Source organism: Mercenaria mercenaria, chromosome 11, assembly GCF_021730395.1.
Source record: "Mercenaria mercenaria strain notata chromosome 11, MADL_Memer_1, whole genome shotgun sequence".
Taxonomy (NCBI): Eukaryota; Metazoa; Mollusca; class Bivalvia; order Venerida; family Veneridae; genus Mercenaria; species Mercenaria mercenaria.
The window spans coordinates 13,171,978-13,195,261 of NC_069371.1; the positions used below are offsets into that span (position 1 = coordinate 13,171,978).

General features: G+C 35.1%; 1 protein-coding gene across 2 annotated transcripts in view; it reads right to left on the bottom strand.

The window, feature by feature from the left end:
- Positions 1-14,388: 14,388 nt before the first annotated feature.
- Positions 14,389-23,284, bottom strand: part of LOC128547023 (glycine receptor subunit alpha-2-like) — a 76,750-nt gene continuing 67,854 nt past the window's right edge. For both annotated transcript variants that reach the window (XM_053518581.1, XM_053518580.1), the window contains 2 exons: positions 22,459-22,749; positions 14,389-17,529 (listed from right to left, as the gene is read on the bottom strand). In XM_053518581.1, coding sequence (XP_053374556.1) covers positions 17,251-17,529; positions 22,459-22,749 — 570 coding nt within the window. In that variant the 3' untranslated portion in view covers positions 14,389-17,250. The remainder of the gene's footprint in view (positions 17,530-22,458; positions 22,750-23,284) is intronic.

Sequence of the window (23,284 nt, forward strand, 5' to 3'; positions counted from 1 at the left end):
CTTACTCGTGATGTATTCGATATGGGAATGCCAACTGCAATCATTTGAAAGGAAGATACCAAGATGTTTATGTTCAGGTACCTCGAGAATCTGCTGACCATACATAAACTGGGCAGGGTGTTGTTGTTGGCTGATTTTACGAGAGATAAGGACAGACTCCGATTTTGAAGGGTTGAATGTTACTAACCATTTTTCCGCCCATGATGAAATTTTGTGAATGTCACTTTGAAGAAGATTGGCAGCCACATTTGGTTTATCAACGACAATGTACAGACTAATATCGTCAGCAAATAAGTTAACTGATGAATCAATCTCAACAACAATATCATTTATAAACACAAGAAAGAGAAGAAGACCCAAGATGGATCCTTGAGGAACACCTGCTCTCACAGACGCTATCTCGCTATTTCGCCTTGTCACGTTGTTTTTTTTTTATTCTGCTTGTATCATAGCTCGGTGTTTTTTCTGAACAAATTTGGTGCAGGTAAGTCGTATACACTGAGAGCAGGGTGCGGTAACTAAAAGTGTACAGGTATTAAATACCCGCACGCTAGTTACCGCACTGTTGGATAGGAAAGTATGCCAGCGTGTCTGGAACAGCAGACAGTGGAGTGTTTTTTATTGATTTTCTGCTCTCGCATTGATTTATTTTACTTGGGCTTAACACATTTGTAAAGCAAGAATTTTAAATACTCACTGAACTGCTGTATAATTATGGCAATGTGGAACGCCTACTGAGCTACCATATATTGATTGCTATGATACAAAACAGAAAGAACATTAAAACTCTCAGGTAAACGATTGATACTCGGGGGCTACGCCCCCTCGTACAAATCGTTTACCCTCGAGTTTCAATGCTCTTTCTATTACTTGTTTAGTTCTAAATCTCGCATTTTCGCTCTGGCGCCCATGACAAAGCAAACAGACGACAACGCGCCAAAACCAGAAATCTCGCCTTTTCGTCCTGGCGCCCGCGACAAAGCGAAAAGTCGACAACACGCCAATACCAAAAACCTCGCCTTTTCGCTTTTCGCGGGCGACAAAGCGAAAAGGCGAAGTTGGCAGAAATCAGCCACCATAATATTCGGGACATATTTATTGGCTTTAAGAAATCAAATTTTCGTCCGTCACTAAATATTTTCTTGTTAGATATTTACTTACCCCTTATCATGCTAGACACGACTGGTTCTGCCTTGCGACAAGTGTAGATCATGATAAGCCTGCACATCCGTGTATTCTTATCATGATCTACACTGTTCGCTGTTCAGTCAGCATCTTCTTTTGGTATGTACCCCTTTTAACAGTTAACGGCGCTGTCCAAATTGACAGATGGACAAGTTCAATTTAGAATGTTCAACTTTACTAAATATTTCAATTAATTATGTATGTAGATCGATATTCATAATGAAAAGAGATGCAGAAACAGTCGTTTGCTAAAACATCTTCCAGGTTTTTAGTAGCGGTACACATTCATACTGTTTAAACTATACTTGCATTAAATGTGTACTATTTTAATCATAAATTATAGTTCTGCTAATACACACAAACTTGTTAGTTTAATGTTTGTATAAAAATATATATAGTAATTGTTTATATTTTTCAGTACATGTATGAAATTTGGCTCTTTTATATCTTTAAACCTTTTAAAAAGGCATTAAAAAGAGCAAAAATTGTAGAAAATGTGACAAACTTAAAATAAATCGTCATTTCCTAGGACATGTTTTGCGACGTTCAAAGCTCAATTGTTCTGTCTGGGGTACGTTGATGCACTATCAATTTCTGTACGTTTCTAACTTCTAATCATTTTGATGCTGGCAGGGGATCGTTAGCTTTCCATCTTTTCTCAGTTGCCACTTTCAAAACTTGTTTCAGTGTCATGTAGTCAGCTTCAGGTGCTATTGGTCGTATATACCGCACAATGGATAACAACTTGTTCTGCATGCTTCGTATGGGTCAATTTTTATTCATTTTCTTTAAGCCAGTTCTTAGCCTGGCAGCACCTCTAGCCATTTAAGGTTTAGTCTTTATCTAGCTTGTTTATGATTTTTATCCAACAAATAATAATAGAATAAATCCGTAATGATCATAACTGTCCAGTTCTTGTTTTGAGAGCGCCGTTATGACATCATTTCCTTCTTAATTAGGAAAGTGACGTCAAATCTGTTGTCCATACGTAAAATATGACATTTAGACTTCCAAGTCGTGATAGACAAATATAATAGTTAGCGAATAATAAATAGTTAATGTTCAGTTATTTAAAAAGAGTGGGATAATAGTCGATCATGTGTCAAAGTTTGAAATATTACGAAATCGGGAATAGCGTTTTTATTGCCCTGACAAATCTTGTCATACTAGTGTACATTAATGAAACTGGTGAACATAAAGGAGCGCAATAACAATATCAAGATAATACGCTAAGTTGTCTTTGCTTAAACTTGGGTGTAAACACTTGGGATATCAGTTTGGAAAATGGTCGTGTTGAAGGCAAATACTTTTCTAGGTGAAAAAGAAAACCACAATATTGCTTGGACAAATCCTCTGGTATAAAAAATTGGTTTTGCTATAGGTCAGAGACCACCAATCCAAACAAGAACAGAGAAGTTACTCGGAATAAATGTTTTTTGGAAAAAGGTAAAGGGTCATATCATTCACGCGAAAATGTCTCAGATAAAGTATCACTAGAAGACTATATTGGAGGACCACTGGAAAACAATTGGTGATGTCATCACAGAAAACTGATGAGCTATGGAAAAAGTGAAAACAGTGTTCAGAGCCAACACAAGTACACCGTCACAGTTATATAATTCCTTGAACCTTATCTTAAAGTACTTTTATTTATATATACGAGGGCTGTACAAAAGTAACATAAGACTTTTCCTGTCTGTATTATTTAACTAATAAATTACTGTATATGGTCATGTACTTTACTTTTTCGCATATAGTTGAAGTTCATTGGCAATTCTGAATACCGTAGCTTTGCATGATTGGCAGAGTTGCTGTGGTATCTCTCATAATTTGAATCCGACTGCTAATGTTTTCACTGACAGCCCACTAAGTCACGAGCCACATTAGTCATTAGGCTGGCTGGTTAACAGTATCTGAAACTTAATGATTACATAACCATGGCTTGATTTATGCGATTTGACTTTTCTACGGATATCTCTGGTAAACGTTGCAGGATAACAAGTCTACTTATATCATATCGGTTATAAACTTTCACATAATTATTTCATTTTCAGGTTCTTACTTGTTAGTTTTTCTCGGTAAATATTTAACGTTTGTTGAATAAATACTGATCATATTGCACAATGTATGTACTAACGATTCATTTAAGGAGTCCTTAATTCCAGCTGTAGACAATCTTTTATTTTTCAATTTTCAAATTATTTTCAAATTCTTTTAACGATATAATCTCCTGAATAAAAAAGGTTGTCCTCATCAAGGAGCGAACCCTCAGCCCTGACAAAACAGAGTTTTCTGAACAAGCGCCTTAGCTCGGCAGTAAACTTTTAAAGTGGGTATTTCTATTATAACCACTGATGATATTTTCTGTGTCTAGGCTCTGCTCGGATTTATTATCGTATTCCTTGGACAAGCAATTTGTGTTGAAACGCTCGGAGTAAGTTTTTTTTTTAAGTGTGTGCAGAGCTTCCATCTTGAATTTTTGTGCGGACGACGTCATTAAATTATGCGTCCTTCCGAGTTATTACGAACTGTCATTGGAAAGACCCGCCGATTAAAGATGTAAACACTGGCAGTATTTTGTCTTCTACACAAAATACTAAACGGCGTTTTGCGGCGATTATTTTTGAAGTATAAAGTGTCAACATTTATAAGTTATTAGCTTTGTATCGGGAAATAAGCACGAGGTCTTCAGCGGAAATATTGCGCGACTTTAGGAGCGCAATATTCTTCCGCTGAAGAACGAGTGCATATTTCCCGATGCAAAGATAATAACCTTTTTATTACATACGCGTCTACACGTATAAATATTATGTAAATATCATAAATATGTTCAATAGCCTGAATAGGATTGACAATACTGAACTAAATAGAAAAAAAATAGTGCAACAGCACACACTGAATTACGTCACGCACCCGATATGAAATTCAGGCGTCAGTGTATGGAAAAAATATTGACGTTTCCGGTACCAGTGTAACAGAACGCGGAATAGAAACGAGTATGTAATAAAGACAAAATATATACTGTTTCAGTACTATTTAGAAAGCTCTACAATCTGACAATGTTTCGTGGTTTTCTTTCTATGGAAAATAATGCTATTTCAGAGAAATAATGTACGGTGTTCCGTTTGAACAATCGTGACTTTTTATTTAATACTAAGCCGCGATGCATGATGGTACGATGACGAAAACGCGATGGCGCGATGGCACGATGATGAAACAACGATGGTACGATGGTGAAAACGCGATGGCATGATGATGAAATCGCAATGTTGCGATGGTACGATGGTGAAATGTCGATGTAATATCGCGTTTTCATCATCGTACCATCGCGTTTTCACAATCGTATCATCGTACCATCGCGTTTTCATCATCGTACCATCGCGTTTTCACCATCGTACCATCGCGTTATCACCATCGTACCATCGCGTTATCACCATCGTACCATCGCATTTTCACCATCGATCGTACCATCGCCTTCCGGTGGTCATGCGCAGTGGTACAGTATATGTGTCAGTAAAATACAGGCTTGATATAATCTCATTTTCACATTGCACTATGTACCTTCTACATCCTAACAAGAATAAGCTGAGTTTGAATAATACCATGTGACTATTACACCCAGATTTTTATATGAACTGAGCACTGAAAATTTTGTAAAACATTTTGCCAAACAGCATAATCTAAATGGTAATTTTCTTCTCACAGTATACATCGAGATACATTCATCTATTGTTGACAAAAATACGGTGTACGGGACTACGCATTTCTAACCGGAAGGATGGTACGATGATGAAAACGCGATGGTACGATGGTGAAAACGCGATGGCACGATGGTGAAACCACGATGATACGATGACGATAACGCGATGGAACGATTGTGAAAACGCGATGGTACAATGGTGAAAAGGCGATGGTACGATGGTGAAACCACAATGGTAGGATGATGATAACGCGATGGTAGGATAGTGAAAACGCGATGATACGATGGTGAAAACGCGATGGCACGATGGTACGATGATGAAAACGCGATGGCACGATGGTGCGATGGTGAAAACGCGATGGTACGATGATGAAAACGCGATATTACATCGACATTTCACCATCGTACCCTCACACCATCGCGATTTCATCATCGTGCCATCGCGTTTTCACCATCGTACCATCGTTGTTTCATCATCGTGCCATCGCGCAATTGCGTTTTCGTCATCGTACCATCGTGCATCGCGGTTTAGTATTAAATAAAAAGTCACGATTGTCCAAACGGAACACCGTAATAATGGGACTTTAATAAAGTAATGTACATACCATGATACGAGAGCGAATACATTGTTACATGCTTTTGTAAGACACCGAATTATTAAGCCAGGAGTCGTAAGTTACATAACTTGGACACTTGTCATGACAAACTGACTAATAGGACAACACGATGATTATAAGTTGGATATGCCATATCATGTTTCAGTGGCATTATTTCATATTTTCTTCTATATTATTAATTGGGGTTGGATGTCAATCATCACAGTGAACATGTGTGTGAAGTCAAGGGAAGAATCGCATTGATCCTTATCTAAACAACTAATATGGCGGCACTACACCAAAAGGCGAGTTTTTCCTAAAAAGTGTCTTTTATAAAAAAATAATGCTGGAGAAGAACACCGGGCTGTAAACCTGCTACACACGTTTTGGAACATACCAGTCTTTGTGGCAACAAAAAAGCTATTGTAGTTTTCCAGGAGTGCTGATCACGTGATTTAAATCGAGGGGAAATCTAACTGAAATCGTAGAATAAGGTTCAGTGCATTTTGCTCATCTCGAATTATTCATTTCTCATAAACTATAGACCGAGTCTGTTTTAAATATATCCCCAAAGCTATCTGTCTTATGCTAAATGAACTTTTAAACTTCAACGAAACTCAATATTAACTGTCATGGTAGGGTCCAGTGCCCAAAATTAATGGATAAGGTTCAGTACTATTCAAACACATCATTGTAGTCCATTTCAGGAGGTAACTGATTGAATAATTAGGCGTAAAAAAAAATGTTTGTTTCCGGTATCCCGACCTACCCTAAATTTTTGGCCCGACCCTAAATGTTTTTATGGCCTTGGAGAATATTTTTTTCAACTTTTGAACAAAAAGATGCAAAACTGCACTTTTTATGCTTTAAACATAGCCAGTGATGTTAGAAATCAACGTACTGATGCTCTAAAGGCATAACCCCCTTATTTGTAATCATTTTTTGACAAAAATATAATTTCCGAAAAGTCCCCCTTAATAAAAAAAAATCCAAAAAAAAAGAAAGATCCGATCTACCTACCCTAATTTTTTTCAGCATGTTACCGGAAACAATGATTTTTTAGGCCTTATTAGAGTGCGTCACAGCAATAGTGGAAATACTAAAGGTATTCAGTTTTCTCTCATTCTGATACCAGTAACGGTGCTACCAATAGAATAGTTGAAAGATATACTCTATATGTAAATAATTTCATTACACTTCACGGAGGAATCGTTACTCCGGAAAAAAGGTAGTTGAATAGCTCGGCCGTACCCTAACATTATACATGTACTGAACTCAGGAAACATATGGTGGAAAATTTACGTATTGCGTTAACTTAAACAATATACTAGTGTTTGCTAAACTGCACACAATTTCAAATCAGCAATATTTCACAGTAGAATATGACATGGAGACTGCTAACATTTCAACACATTTTCACAGGATTAACTCAGAGACATTTGTAACAATGTGATCGTACATTTGTTAGCAGATGATTATTTAGAAAGTAATCATCATCTTGTAAGACATTATCGAGCTTCGAGTACTATATATTCACAGATAATATGCCATAACATAATCTTTATACTATGATATGAACGTACTGCGGGCATTTTTAAAGACTCTACGTAGCAGACCGTTTTTGGGTCGGGGCTTTGCTCCGACTCAATGGAATAATAGACGGTAAATGAAAACCACTACAGTTTTTAGTAAAAAACGGCAAATAACAAAAATTAGTGCAGCTATAACAAAGCGCATGAATATCACCAGGACTATTTTTGGCTATTTTTACATTAACGGCTATTTTTAGAATGCCACACAGACGTGATCGATATATGTCATGTATACCGCTTGATTAAGTTGATATACACAACAAACAATTGCTTCTGAGAAACTATTCCAAATAAAAACTTTACGGAAACCGTATTCCAAGGGCGAAGTTTCGTTAAAATGATATAAATGAACATTCGGTATTTGAGCTGAAACTCTTGCTTGAATGTGGATTACCTAACCGTGGAGATAAACCGAAAGGTATAGTAGAAAAGGTTCGTAAAGTATAACGTTCGCCGTTCAGCAAACACTTGTCGTGTTTTGATTACACCTGAATCCGTAAATTATAATTGCAGATTCGAATGCTCGCTTTCATTTTTTAAACCTAGCTTATTTTGTTGCATGTACATTTTAAAGAGTTTTAAGACATGAAAATGCACACACTGGAAATTATACACTGGTTTTCAAAGAGCCTATACTGACTATACTGTATTTGAATGGGACTAAAATTTCATTTTACATTTTTTTTTATTGAATGGCTGCATAATGTCTCTAAAGTAGCTACGGAAATCTTTATCACTACATTTTATGGTCAAACGAGTTCTTTAACAAATGTATAAGTTCTATTATCGGGTGTCCTAAGTAGCTCAGTTGGTAGAGCGTTGGTGCATTAAGTCGAAAGACCGAGGTTCGGGTCTAAGCTGCACAACTTTTCCTTAGACTGTTACATTTGGAGGTTCTACTGAGATGTTTACCCTTTGAGCACATGCGGAACAAAGCAGTTTGACTGGGGTGTGCATCTGAATTCGGTTAATAGTCTGCGTTAGACATTAACAAAGAGAGCCAATTTTCTTGCGGTAAGTGGAAAGGTGTGTAGCGGTTCTCGTACTGGTCGGCCATTGTAGCTCAACTGGAAGAGCGTAGGCATGGTAAGCCGAAGGTTCGAGTACCGGTCTAGGCTGCACATTTTTTTCTGAGACCGTTTCATGTTGATAAACATGACTTTCATCTTTTATCAAAACTGACTAAAAAAGTGGTGGTTTTATGTGTCCGTATATCATGTATAAGTTGTTTTTATACTGCAAACACGTACTTAGTTTGCAAAATATGTTTTAATCAACCACGTCCTTTGTTTGTAAAATATGTTTTCATGTTATGAAAATAGAATTTATGTCCATGGCCGAGTGGTTAAGGTCGCTGACTTCAAATCACTTGCCCCTCATCGATGTGGGTTCGAGCCTCACTCGGGGCGTTGAATTCTTCCTGTGAGGAAGCCATCCAGCTGGCTTACAGAAGATCGGTGGTTCTACCCAGGTGCCCGCTCTTGATGAAATAATGCACGGAGGGGCACCTGGGGTCTTCCTCCATCATCAAAGCTTGAAAGTCGCCTTATGACCAATAAAAAAAAAAAATAATAAAACAAACAAACGGACACCTGACGGTGCGGTAATCAAATTATGTACTTGTAGTTGTACTGCTATGTACCATGTAAACAATGTACATGTATATGATGTTTGCTAAGGAAAAGCTATGATTTATTGTCATAAACATAGTTTTTGTTAAATATTTTATGTAAACAGCTCTCACTTGGTGACTTTAGTAACTGGTACAATCTACTCTATTAATAGAATGAACTAAGCAATGCAACAATTCCAAGTCTAAAATACTAAAAGTAAAAGTTTAACTTTATCATTCTAATCGCAATAACAAATGCGAAATAAATGTTGTTACCGCTTTTTTTACCTGTACATATACTTTTATTTGAAACCAAAATTGAACCATTTGATCGAACATGTTATTGATGAAAAAAATGGAGCTCAGTATCTCAGTTAAAATGAACATACTTATACAAGATTCCAGAAACGTAGGTTTCAAATATTGTGACTGATTTCCTATAAGAAGAAAAGTGTAACTTAATCAACTATTTGTCAAGTTTATCATTTTAGGTGTTTGGAGTGTATACCAGTAATAATGTTGGAAGTTTTAAGACAGACATTGTTATTTCTGTTGACAAGGGAGCGAGCAGAAAGTAAGAGACATTTAACAGACTGCGAGAAAGGAGTCAAACGGCCATTCCAGTTCTTCCAGTAACAGCCTGGATGATACAAGTGTTTTTGTTATTGATTGATATATGGAAATATTATTGAATCTGCAATAGTGACTGTTTCTTTCAAGCTCTGACAGACTCAGTGAAAATGATGAGAACCTAAACAAGGATTTCCATAAACGTTTTTCAAATACGAAAATATGTACTACATGTATGAATTCAGTGTACTATGTAAAATAACTGCATTAACAGCATTTTGTTTGTTTTTATTGGCCAAGATAAAATGTTAATTATTTTAGAAATATAAAACAAGTACTAATACAGATGCTAAGACTTAGAAAAAAAGAGGTAATTAATTTGCTGGAAGCCACCATATTGGAATGAAGCTTTATCTAAGTGTTGTATTGTCATACTACCGGGCATAATTTGCAGTGCGGCGTTGTCGCATGTTTGGCAAAAATCTTTTAAAAGATGAACTTCATTTACAAGCAGGTTCTTTGTTTTCTTCACAGAAGTGCTTATTTATTTAGCAAAGTTGGTCTAGCACTTTCTATTTTCTTATGATTGCACAAGATATCCGTAACAGCACTTTGATAAAGGATACTATAAAGGATATTACATAAGTGTCTTTTCATATTGAATTTTTAAACAAACTGAATAATATAAAAAAAAATGCGAGGCTCTGTCAAGGATTAATTACGGTACATGTTAGCGTTTCCTTTTGAAACAGCAAAAAAACTACTTTCTTTCACTATAGAAACAAGTCAATTTGACCAATTCTCATATATATGTTAAACAATATCGACATCAAAACTTTAATACTCTAGTGTATTATCATTTTTATTCATTGGCGGTTTTACACTCCCACGAAGTCAAACATGTGATCAATTAATATCTCTGAATCTGAAATGTTTTCGCTGTTATCAAAGGAATCCAAGAAAAAAATTAAAAGAAAATAAATAAGAAAAGGAAACAAAATTATCACTGTCTAGTTAAATTATGATATTTTTCGTATGAGAACAAATTTGTGTTGTGTGCAAATGAAAAGTATTCAAAAGCATGTACTCTGATGACTTATATTGCTGTTGCATGAAATATAATACTGGCATTACAGGAAAAGAGTGATTGAATTCAAGCTTTTGAACTCTGAAATGTTTTTGGGAAGTTCATGAAGTTGAATATTGGGGGAAATATTTGCATGAACCCTTTGAAATTTACTATTTATGCTGCTGTAACATGTATGGGGAGTAAGATGCACTCTGTAACTATGGTCATATTCCACATTGTTGTCCTGTTTACCCTTACCCTGCTCAATTTAAATAATCAATATTTCCATCTTTGAATCTGGAAATACTACCATTAATTGTTAAAATAGATGCTAACAAAAAGATACTAACTGAATGGCAAACAGTACAGATCATTATCAGACTGTTCAGATGCACATACTGATTATGATCAGACTGCACAGTTGTGCATGCTGATTGTGGTCTACACTGATTGTAAAGGCAGAATCAAGCATGATATTCAGCATCAAATGGTTTCTGACACATATTTTATTTTCACATATAAATTAGAGAAGCTTACACTTTATCTTTACCTCTCTTAATATTTAATACTTAATATTTTTGACACATATTCGCACAGGCCTTGGAAAGTGCTTGAAAACGAGCTGCATCGTGAAAAGTGCTTGAAATGTCGAATCGAATGGTAGAAAAGTAAATTTACTGACTCCTGTTGTGATTTACTGACAATTGATTTCAAAATGGCAAGTGCCGTTTCAAACTGAGTTGGCTAAAGGATTAAAGATGGTGCAGAAAGGAAAAAGACGTCCACAAAGCGCATTGCCGAGTTTGTTATAAAAAAAATTGAAAAAGTGCCATGGGCGAAAGTTATGAATAATATTTATAGTTTAAATAGTTTGATAAATGTGTTTCAAAGTAACAACTGTAACAGTCTCAAAAATTGGAGCGCGGTACAGGTCCTTGAAAATGCCAATTATTCCTCGGAAAGTCCTTGAATTCAGTTCCCAGCTTTCTGTATGAACCCTGGAGATTACTCTGCTATGTTATCAATACAGCTGAATTGCCCCGACCCATCAGTACTCTCAGTGCTTTGATTATAAACATAAATCATACTGAGTAAAACACTTTTTAATACGTTTGTTTAATTTTAGTTTTTGTATTGCAGAATCATTCCTATACAACAGCTGTGATCGAGCACACAACTGGTAGAGGAAGAGCCCATGAATAAAAGCACATATGGTCACCACCTTATAGGTATTACGGCACAATGTTCGAGGATAAAACCCTATCACCCGAAACGGGAACAACAGACGTTTTAATACAACAACTACGCTTTACTACAAAAATGAATTACGAGATTCACCAGTTTGAATTTGTTGCGACATTATCCATTAGCCGTGTAGCGCTTCGAAACATTAGTGGTAGAGCATTTGGTTTGGATGTCAGAAGTTATTTGGGTTCACTTACCAGCAGCTCCTTACCAAACGCGTCATATAACCTCTGCGTGACACTCAAGTAGGAAAAATGTCTTGTTGCTTGATACAACTAGAAACGTAATATGGAGAATAATTTATATTAAGCCATTGAAATTGTTTCTCAAGCGACTTAAAATAAATCAGTGTAAACTAGCCACCCTTGTTGTTATTACTTATATGAAGATGCCGCTTATTACATATGTTTTGTACAACAGTGTGCTGCTTTGAATCAAAAGCTACTTCACCACATTATTTGCAAAAAGTAATGTCACGCATTTCCAACTATTATTCAACCCATATATATTGATAACTAATACCTATCTTACTTTTCATTGATAGCTGGTATAAAGCTGTTTATTACATAAGCATCTACACGTATAAATATTATGTAAATATCATAAATACGTTCAATAGCCTGAATAGGATTGACAATACTGAACTAAATAAAAAACAGTAGTGCAACAACACACACTGGATTACGTCACACACCCGATATGAAATTCAGGCGTCAGTGTATGAAAAAAAATTGACGTTTACGGTAACAGTGTAACTGAACGGGGAATAGAAACGAGTATGTAATAAAAAAGATAATTATCTTTGCATCGGAAATATGCACTCGTTCTTCAGCGGAAAATATTGCGCTCCCAATATTTCCGCTGAAGAACTCGTGCACATTTCCCGATACAAAGCTAATAATCTATAAATATTCCAATTAAAGATGTTTCCTTTTTAGATATTTTCGCAATATCTATAACAGCTTTTATCCATACTGAAGAATTGTATAAATCGATTTTATTATCTCCCCTTGTTCATAAAATCAACGCTATACACAGTTGTCTCCCTTCCTCCGTCTAACTCAATAAACAGATCAATATCGGATATTTTATCGAGGAGCGCATACGATATGCTTCGGCTATTTCAAAATCTACGGGATGTGCCGAACATAAATGCCAGGATTATAGGTCACAATAGCCTAAATAGTTTTCCCTATATATTCTATATAAAACTGACCTTTTTCAAAGAGCTACCAAACATAGCTAGACCTATTTCAGAGAACAAATCCTTATCTCATTTTAAAGAGTTATGATAAAACTGATATAAAATGAAGAGAAAAGTAGGGGTCATATATCTTCTAAGAGAGATTTCTCTGGTCACATTTACTTACTGTAAACTGACATCAAAATCACACTGCTGTGACCTGGAAGTACTACTCATACTAAAATTGAGCTTGACTTCACCAAATACAACCTGCTCTCCCATTTTTCCTACCAAAATGTCAACAATACATCCACAATGAAATTTAAACAAAAACCAGCCTCAATTTAGACCTCTGTTGCCATGCCAAGTGAAAAATTAGTGTTCATATACCTGGCAGCCATTACGCGACTAGACCAGATGGCTCCCACGCTGGTTCCTTTAGTTTAGTTAGGCCTATAAGAAAAACTGTTTTTCTGTAATAGTCTCAATTTCATTTGTATAGTAGCAGTAACACATCTGCATGAAAAATACCAAGTTTCAGCTTGATTAAATCAGTTTTCCAGGTTTAATGGCATTTTCAGTAACGCGGGTCCCTGCGCCAATTTTCCTTCAAAACTGATGTCGCGACATAATTTTTAACCAGTTCTTCTAGCCAGAGCTGGTTTTTGCCCTATTTCATAAATTTTCACCATAATTTGCAAGCAAATTACACATTAACACTTTGGAATATACCAAATGTCCCCTCTGAAAGGTATAGATGGGCATAATTTAGAGTGCAAATTTGCATTTTTTTTTAAAAAATACCCCCAAAACAGTGAAAATGTGATTTTTTGGGTTTTTATCAATTTTTGCAGCAAAATTTCAATGAAATGCTCATTTTTTACCAAAATCTGACCAAACTAGTTCATTTATATCAATATCTGGACAAATCTCAGTTTTTGCCCACATTTTCTTATAGGTCACAATAGCCTAAATAGTTTTCCCTATATATTCTATATAAAACTGACCTTTTTCAAAGAGCTACCAAACATAGCTAGACCCATTTCAGAGAACAAATCCTTACCTCATTTTAAAGAGTTATGATAAAACTGATATAAAATGAAGAGAAAAGTAGGGGTCATGTATCTTCTAAGAGAGATTTCTCTGGTCACATTTACTTACTGTAAACTGACATCAAAATCACACTGCTGTGACCTGGAAGTACTACTCATACTAAAATTGAGCTTGACTTCACCAAATACAACCTGCTCTCCCATTTTTCCTACCAAAATGTCAAAAATACATCCACAATGAAATTTAAACAAAAACTAGCCTCAATTTAGACCTCTGTTGCCATGCCAATTGAAAAAATAGTGTTCAAATACCTGGCAGCCATTACGCGACTAGTCCAGATGGCTCCCACGCTGGTTCCTTTAGTTTAGTTAGGCCTTATAGATACTGTAAAAACATGGGAATAGGGAATTAATTTTATACCAATATTTAGTACCGGTCCAAAAACAACAAATACAGTCTGCCTTAAAATGATTTCTACCGGGTTACATAGAATGTAATAACATTTAATTTTAGTTAGTTTAATTTATTTAATTCAGTTTTCCAATAATATACAATACAGAACGGAAAAAAGAAGACACCGAACGATAGATTTACGTTACTTTATTCTGAATATATGATCTTTATTATCTTCTTTTTATTTTGCATTAAAGAAACTGAGACATAACAAAAATCAAAATCATATCTGTTAGGCGAATCGAAACAGGTAGCATAACATATATATACATGTAACATGTTGAAGCACAGTTAATACATAGTACTATAATTTTAAGAAAAAAGAAAATAATAGAAATAGTATCTATTTATGACACCAGCGCCTGTTATTAAGTCATTGATAGGAAGTGTGACCTATTTGCCCTCAAGCCAGTCATTAAGGGTGTGTTCGATTCGGGTAGAATCGAGCGGATTTTTCACGCTACCGCCAATCGAACGCGAATAGTGCAACACTAGTGTCGAGGTCACAGTTCAAGAATATGCTCCTTCCGCAAGGTTAGCATTTAACAAAAACTCTACCGATTGTAAGTAAAGTTTAATATTTGCATCGAAACTGATGTTGAGAAACAATGCAAATTTATCGAATTAATGTAGATGCGTCATTTTGATTTAAAAAAATCATCTGTATTTACGCTCAACTCTACCCGACTCGAGCCTGTTCGATTCGACAGTAAACTGCGCATGCGCGAGTGTAACACTAGTGTACTCCCGCTTGACCAAATCGAACACACCCTAAGAGTAAAGTAGGTCCAAATTATGATTAAACAAGCTATTATCTCACCCTGGAAAAATGTTCTATAACATTGATTTACTTTAAGTGAAATAAAGCTGTCGCACCGACATTTTCGAAATACAGGAAAATACGTTACATGATTGACTCTTTAATACTTGCTATATTTACTTCTTATTCTTTAAAAGCTCAAGTTTTTCCCTTAATGTAGCGAAAAGAAAATATCAAGTTTATTCATAATTATCATTATTATCATCATTTATATTATATTTCCGCATCTGTCCAATGATATATAAAGTTAATTTGTCATCAGTTTTCGCGGCAGTTATGACATAAAGTTCTTCCTTAATTAACTTTTTAAAACATTTCCATTGCAGTTGCATTGTAGATATATAGAATACAAAACAGACATTACTGTTATTTCCCCCTACACGCTGCATAACACCACACTTAAAACCACTGATTCAGCTAATTATCTAGGGGTGACCATTTCTAAGGATTTAAACTGGAACCAGCACATAAACAACATCACGGAAAAAGGTAACAATTCACTCAGATTTATCAAAAGAAACACCAAAACATCTAATAGAGAGGTAAAAGAAGCTGCTTACATTACAATGTGGGCCATAAGTGGAGTACTGCTCAGCTGTTTGGCACCCTTGAAAAAACATCTTACCTATAAGATCGAAAGTGTCCAGAGAGCTGCGGCCAGGTATATTTGTAATAATTATGATTTCATCAGCAGTGTATCACAAATGATAAACAAACTCTAGAACATCGAAAAGCCAATAACTCTCTCATCAATCTGACTGGAGTACATCTACAATTACGTTATGCTTAGGCTCTGAAGACGTGCTATTGATAGTCTCGACTACCCTTCCGCTAGCCAGTCAGAACCTTACAATTTTTTTTTATGTGAAAGTAGAAGTTTAAAAAATTTATACTTAGCCTGGGGTTTTCATCTTTAAATGTTTTGTATGACGACCAAATCGCGACTACGCCCTCGTGTTTTGAGAGAAATCATATGTCATGGTACGGACTTGGTAACGTAAGATGTCAGACAGCTGGTTAGCTCAGTCGGTAGGGCACTCGCCCTGACCGGGTTCGAACCCCGGACTGACTGCACATTTTTCCCACTCTTCGACTTTCGACGCTATTTATATGGTTCAGCTAAATGCTTGTTGAAACAAGTCGTCTAATTGATTCAAATATAGATAGATTTACGAAAATAAAAATACCAATATCGTAAATCAAAAATATACAAAAGACGAATGTAAATGGGTCATTCTCAGATCTTTGTTCAGAAGATCAAGTACTTTAGTCAGATTGACTCTCTCATATTCCTTTATAAAATTCAACACCAGCTTGTTTATGGTGTCTTTAACCATAATCAAATTTTATTTGCACCTTTTATATCAGTTTGAAATAATGTGTCATGCATAATGTCAACCCCCGCCCTTTTAGGTGTTTATTGACCTGGTTTTGAGACATCATGTAAATATTTTCTAAGGTGATCCAGCATGTTTACCACAATACCGTTAAATAGTGTGTAATCATTCTTTTTAAAAGGATTGTTCTTGGTTTTTCCAAAACGGTCTTTTTATTTTTAGTATTAAATTAAAATTCTGTCACCTTCCATGATACATTATATAGGGTACTTACGCACAGAACCTAAAGTTATAGTATTATTGAAAACTTTCCTGTATTTCGAAATAACAAAATATTACCAGTTTCGATATTTAACATTTGAAGGATTTACATTGAAACTGCGGATTTAAATAGTTATTTTGGCAGTAAAGATCTGGGATTGATCTGGTGTGAAATATTGTAGATATTATGATTTAAATTTGACCTGGACAGGATGCGGACTAATATTACATATAAAACTGAATTTGACGGCTATTTGACATGTTTGAAGGTATTTGAATTATTACTTTTATGAATAAAATTTAATGTTATTGTCAATAGTTGCTGGTTTGTTTTTCTGTTACTTCTACTTACTTTAACAAGCATTTGTTACCCTTTGACGTAACATATTATATAACTATCATAAATTTCAAAGTTGTAACATTAAGACAATTCATAGTAGTATCGTTCAAAATACCATTCAAACACACAAGTATTCAGTTATTGTTACTCTTTTAGTACGTTCTGCCTCTTCTGTGTTTTAAGAAAGCAACATTTACAGCGTCTTCTATAGTATCGATGGATGTAAAATGTTAGTTACATACGTGTGTACATCAACGCACACACCTTCGTTCGAAACGTTTCGATCACTCTTTGGCGCCTCATACATGCATATTCACAGCCAAACAGGATACATGATGCGATAACGAAAACGATGATTGGAAGCAACACGTACACCCACATCACTTTATCTTGAGATCTTGACCAAATAAGCAGAAGGCTTAATAACCCTGTATAACCCACTGTAAATAACACAAAGACGAGAAACTCTATCAAGTTTTTCCGAATAGCTTTCATGAACTTTGTCTTGCTGTTCTGCAATATTCAAAAGAAAACAGTTAAGTATAGGAAGATACTTTTTCTGAGCTACTAGAGATAGGCAGTTATGCTGTATGACCTGACCCAATATCATTCTTATAAATGCAGTAAAATAATAACGTAATACAAGTTAATGCAAAGCAAAAGTTCCTTCTAGGGCACATCTATATAAATATATAATGATCATCTTGTAAAGTTTGGTTGCAATGTCTGTTTTATACTGCCGAAAAACGTCAAGTAAGTATTTACGCTAGTTATTTAACATAAATGGTTAATGAAACAACAAATTAAATCTGTTACCACTTTCAGTAGAGTAAATACGACAATAAGACATTGACCCGGTCAATCTATTATGATGCAATGTGTGAATTCGTTGCGCATAATTAGAGGGTCGCAATGGGATTTGTTTTCACATATTAACCATGCATTTGAAAGTAACGATAATATTTGTTTTTTTTACATTTAAATTTGCTGATATATGTCTATCTGGTCAACTGAATGTACATATGTTATGTTCTTCAAGAATGGAGGAAATAAAAGAATCAATTAATCATCCTCAAGTTTAGTATTGTGTAATCCATAGAGTCGCCTCAATTGAGAAAGAATAGTTTAACGTCAGAGGTTATTTCTAAGGTCACGGAGTTTAATTAGCCAGCTTGTAATTACAACAGCTTTCGATACCAGTACCTCAGTCAAGTGTGACTTATTGAATTAAGATATTCCTTCTCAAGAGAAGGAATAATAAATCAAACTTTAATTAAACATTTGTGAGCTTAGCACGTAGTTACGTGATCGGAAACGAAGTACATGTATTCCGTATTGTTATTCGTTATATATATAGTAGTGTGTATTGAGATCTTAAGCTGTTGTTTGTTTTTATATTTTATTCAATAACTTCTGATATATATATTTTTTTCTCCGTATAACAGTCTTAAAAGTATTTTAGCTTTCTTTTATATTCATCTTTTTCAACTAATTTCGAAAGGGAAATTAAAGAGAGAAACTTTGATCATCCCTGTGTATGGTCAAACAGGTGCAATATTTCAGTTTAACAAGAGATTGGAATATTTAGATTTTTACACGCGAAGGCGATTTAGATCTTTAATAAAGATAAAACCCATTTTGTTTTTATTTTGTATTTTGTGACAGGTAAAAACCAAATTTTACCAATATTTTCTCACAAAACAAAATCTACACAATCAATACCATGTCGTCATACTTATAAATCGCTAAAGAGATCTATAACAATTCTGTTGTATAAGTAGTAACATTAGAGGTTTGGACATATATTTAAAAGCAAGTCCTAAAATTCGCGAGAGAAATAGGAGCCTGTTCCGCAAAAATGTCTTTTAAATGTAGATTTTACATAAAAATATCTTAAACACTTTTGCAGTAACATGTCAACATTTAATGCTAATTAGGTCCTGAAAATTATCTAGATATGTAAATAGACATATACAAAACAATTTTCCTGTTCTCTCTAATTTGTCAGACAAGGCAGTCTGAAAGACAGCTATACCCCCCGCCGCTGTTATGGATAGTGAAATGTTTAGTGGTACTGGGGCGGTTGTATTGATGTTGTAAGGTGTATTTCATAGTCCATGTATGACGACATCACTGAATTTGTTCCAAGCGATACGCTGAGAGATTACAGGAATAAATTTGATATTATAAAAAAGAATCAAGAGTATACAAATCATCAGTGAATTCTGAATGAGCTCTGCACATCGTCCAGAAAAGATGATCATTTAGGGAATTGAAGGTTCAAACATTTTAGTTGTGACATTGACCTTGAGCTGGCATAGGTGAACTTTCAGTACTTCACATCGTCTTGATAAGGGAAATATTACAGCCAAGTCATATTAAAATTCATTCAAGTGGGTTAGGAGAAACAGAACGGACACAAGATGGAAGACTTAAGCCTTTGCCTCTGAGTTGTGACATTGACCTTATGCAAACATGGCCGACTTAAATCCTGCGCATTGTCTTGATGAGGTGAACATTTGACCCAAGTCTCCTGAAAATCCTTCAAGCGGTTTAGAAGATAAAGAGCGGACACACAACGGACGACTCAAACATTTGACCTTGTGTTGTGGCCTTGACCTAAAACCGATATGGCAGACTCATAGGCTTGACACACAAGCACACAAATGCACACATATAAGCAGCAAAGACAACAATCGGGCACTGCCTTAAGATTCCGGTAGCCAAAATTTAGATGGACATGATAACTTTCTAATAATAAAGGGGAGGAGATGCCAAAGAAAGGGATCGCAAGTCGAGTGCGACATTAACATTGATCTACATGACATTTTACAATATTATTCTCATCTTGTAGCGATCACCGGTAAGTTTTCGTATGTTTCAGTTAATTTTTATAATATTTCTGTATAGCAAATGTGTCACATAATGGTAATATAATTTTGAGCTTTGTCAGCAGGTGTTAAAACAAAGGTTCGTGTGTACCTGAAATAAAGCTTTCTTTAAATTTCGAAGTGAAAACTTGGGTTTAGTAGGTAATAAGCAAGGGTTTAATTCATAAAATTTAATTCGAGTTTTAAAAATATGATTTTAAAAATATTCTTTTTCCATCGTATCTGCATTTTCTTTCCGACAACATTTATAGCATAGTTATCAAGAAACTGAGTTCATTTTGTATTAACAGCAAAAGAAAAGGCGCAGAAGTTACGACAACGTTGCTTAGTGATAACGGACCGCTGTTTTGATGGCCGACGCCCGCGTATTGTCCTTAGATGACGTCGTAATTGTTCTGTCTGGTGAAAGGTTTGACCGGGAAGCGGATTTTAATGTTAAATTCAACAAAATATGTGCAGTTTACTATGGAGATGTAGTTTATAAAATTCGGAAAATTAAACATAGCTCTTATTTTAATCGAATATTTGTAAAATTGGTTAAATGCTTATCAAAAGAGGATACGATGCGAAAATCGTGAAGCACAGTGTATGTTTAGTGACTGACCCCTCAACAGTTAATTGCTACGCTTTCCTATTTGATGGTGCGATGACTAATAAAGTGTAGGACTCCATGATGCGTTTCTCCTAAATCCTACTTACAACGGACGGAGGGAGTTGATTTTTGTCTTACAGTTTTCTTACTCGTGCTCTTAAAAGTTAGGCTCTTGTTGCTCTGACTTCAGACAAGTTGTTGAGTACATAGGTGTAATTATACCTTAGATTATTTTTTTAATTTTATGTTTTGCTTTATTTATCTGTTATTTTTGCACTAATTTTAGAGCCTTTCTCAGCGGGGATTTTATTTACATTGTGTTGTTTAACTTGTTGAAAATAGCGTAAGTGCAAGGTTGGCATGCCCTAAACGCGTTTACCCCCCCCCCCCCCCCTCAGTTTCCTCTATATAGGTTAATGACCGTTCCAAGGCGGTGCACCTATTTTCAACTGGTTGTTTTGTCTCTCTTGTATTGTCTGTTGCATATGTTTTCTTGTTTGTTGTAAGCGTTTTTCCTCCTCCACAGTCCCCCATTGCCCCCACCCCCCCCCCCCTTTCCCTTGCATTTAGGCTACTGTTTGCATCCCCTCCCCCTTTACTTTGAGTATGTTTTCGTGGTCCCCCTTTGTTTTGGCAGCCGGAATCCTAAGACGGTACTAGATTGTTTTTTCCTACTTGTGTGGGTGCGTTTGTATGCTTGTGAGCCTATAACGGTGCCCTTCTGTTTTCTTGTGTTGCATGTTAGTAAGAATTCGGGAGACTGGATGCTCTACAAAAATGGAAGACTGTTACATAAACGGCAAAAGACCGATTAACCTTTGTTCTATGCAACATATGTTATATTGTCTAAAAGCATGAAAAAGGTCACAAAGTAACGATATCATTCAAGATCATGGACATGTTGAGAAAACGAGGAATGTACTCTTTCAAATTATCCACCCTTGTCTACCTTATAAATTTACTGTTAAACTGAAGGATTATTTTTTCAGACAAGCCTTGAAGCGTGATGAAATATGTTCTGAACAGTATAACGTGTGTTTAATTTCTAAAATACAAGTTTTGCATTAATGTTCTGTATAAATTATAACTGATAATGATCTTACTGAGTGGGCCCGTTTTAATGATCAGATAAATCCTAGGACCGGTCGTATATTGAGATAAATAATCTTGCTTTGTCAGATAGTCATTACAGAACTCTTAAACGATTCATAATATATATATAAACCTCTTCTAAACAAAGGAGCCGGAAGATAATTATTCATATAGGGCAAACCCTATTATATATTGACTTTTTTAAACAAACGAACATGCAGTAAGTGAACTTCAGTTATCATTCTCGGAATAGGTCTGCAAGGTGATTACAGACCTGTGAGAGATTTGCAGACATGTTCCTAAAACAATAACTATCAATTATCCACGGTTTGGTCTTTTTGACAAAACATGTTTATGGTAGTGAATATTGTAACATAGTGACACATGAAGATATACGTTTAGTAAAAATGTAACTCTAAAAAGGTTAATTAAATAGCATAATATCGCTTTCAAACATGAGCATAAGTTTCGTTTATCATGCAAATATGCTTGCCTTTTATGTTTTAAACTATCCTGTAGTATAATATGTCTCATTAGAATATATAAACTGGTAATTTGGGTTGATAACTTTCATGTTAAACAATTATTTTAAAGGCACTGGGCTCCAGATTTTAGATCAAAATGATCTTTCTTTACAAATGCTGTTTGGTTTTATTATGAACATTTGAACAGAAGTTTGTGTATCTAAATTATTTTAAAAATGCTGAAGTAGTACAATAACTAATTTTCATGCGTTTTCATAACAAATAACCTGCCGATAACTAAGTCTCAAAGTCTTTTTAAGAGCAATAATTTCCCGGTTTCTAAAATATTTCGTTTTTCTTATCATACGATCTGGAGGCCAGATCCTCTAATACGACGACCTACCAAACGTTTTGCAAATTCTGTCCTATACTTTTCAGCTCTTTCCCGTCCAATAACTTTGTATCGTTTATCTGCTCTTATTTCCACATCATCACATGTTGGCACACTGTTGTTTTGGTTATATACATCATCTCTGATTGGTTCTCTGTCGTTTTGATTATCCACATCATCTCTTTTTGGTTCTCTGTCGTTTTGATTATCCACATCATCTCTGATTGGTTCTCTGTCGTTTTGGTTATCAATGCTTTGTTCTGTACGTCGGCCTTCCTGCACTTCCTTCAGCAATTCTTCGAACTATAAATATAATTAACCAAATTGTTAACATAATCTTTTCAAGGGAATGTTGAAGATCAAATATGCCTTGAAATTCAAAATGTGTTTTATACTGGTCAACCTCTTTTTTAATCAATCTCCTCAGCAAGGCAACAATTCTGCAATCAGTAAATGTATGGCTACCCTTTTAAAAATGTGCTTAAAATATGTCTTACTGTAAGGTCGTTTATTTCTGTTATAAACATTCTCCTAGCTCAGGTTTTACTTTAATTCTTTATTGTTTTAATACCTTGTTCATGTGTTCATACTTGTAATCATATTTTAAACAACAGTCAACCATTTTTCTTTTGTTTTAGCAGATTAGAGAAAATCTTGTGATACTAATAAACTGTGAAATGTTCACAATATTATTAATATTTGTATCGCTTCAGATGTCATGAATATACAAAAGACACAAATTGGAATGGTAGTTGACAAAACAATACAATGTACTATTATGTTATTAATCAAGCAATTTCATATTTGCCTTGTTATTTGTCCAAGGGTTGTCGTATTG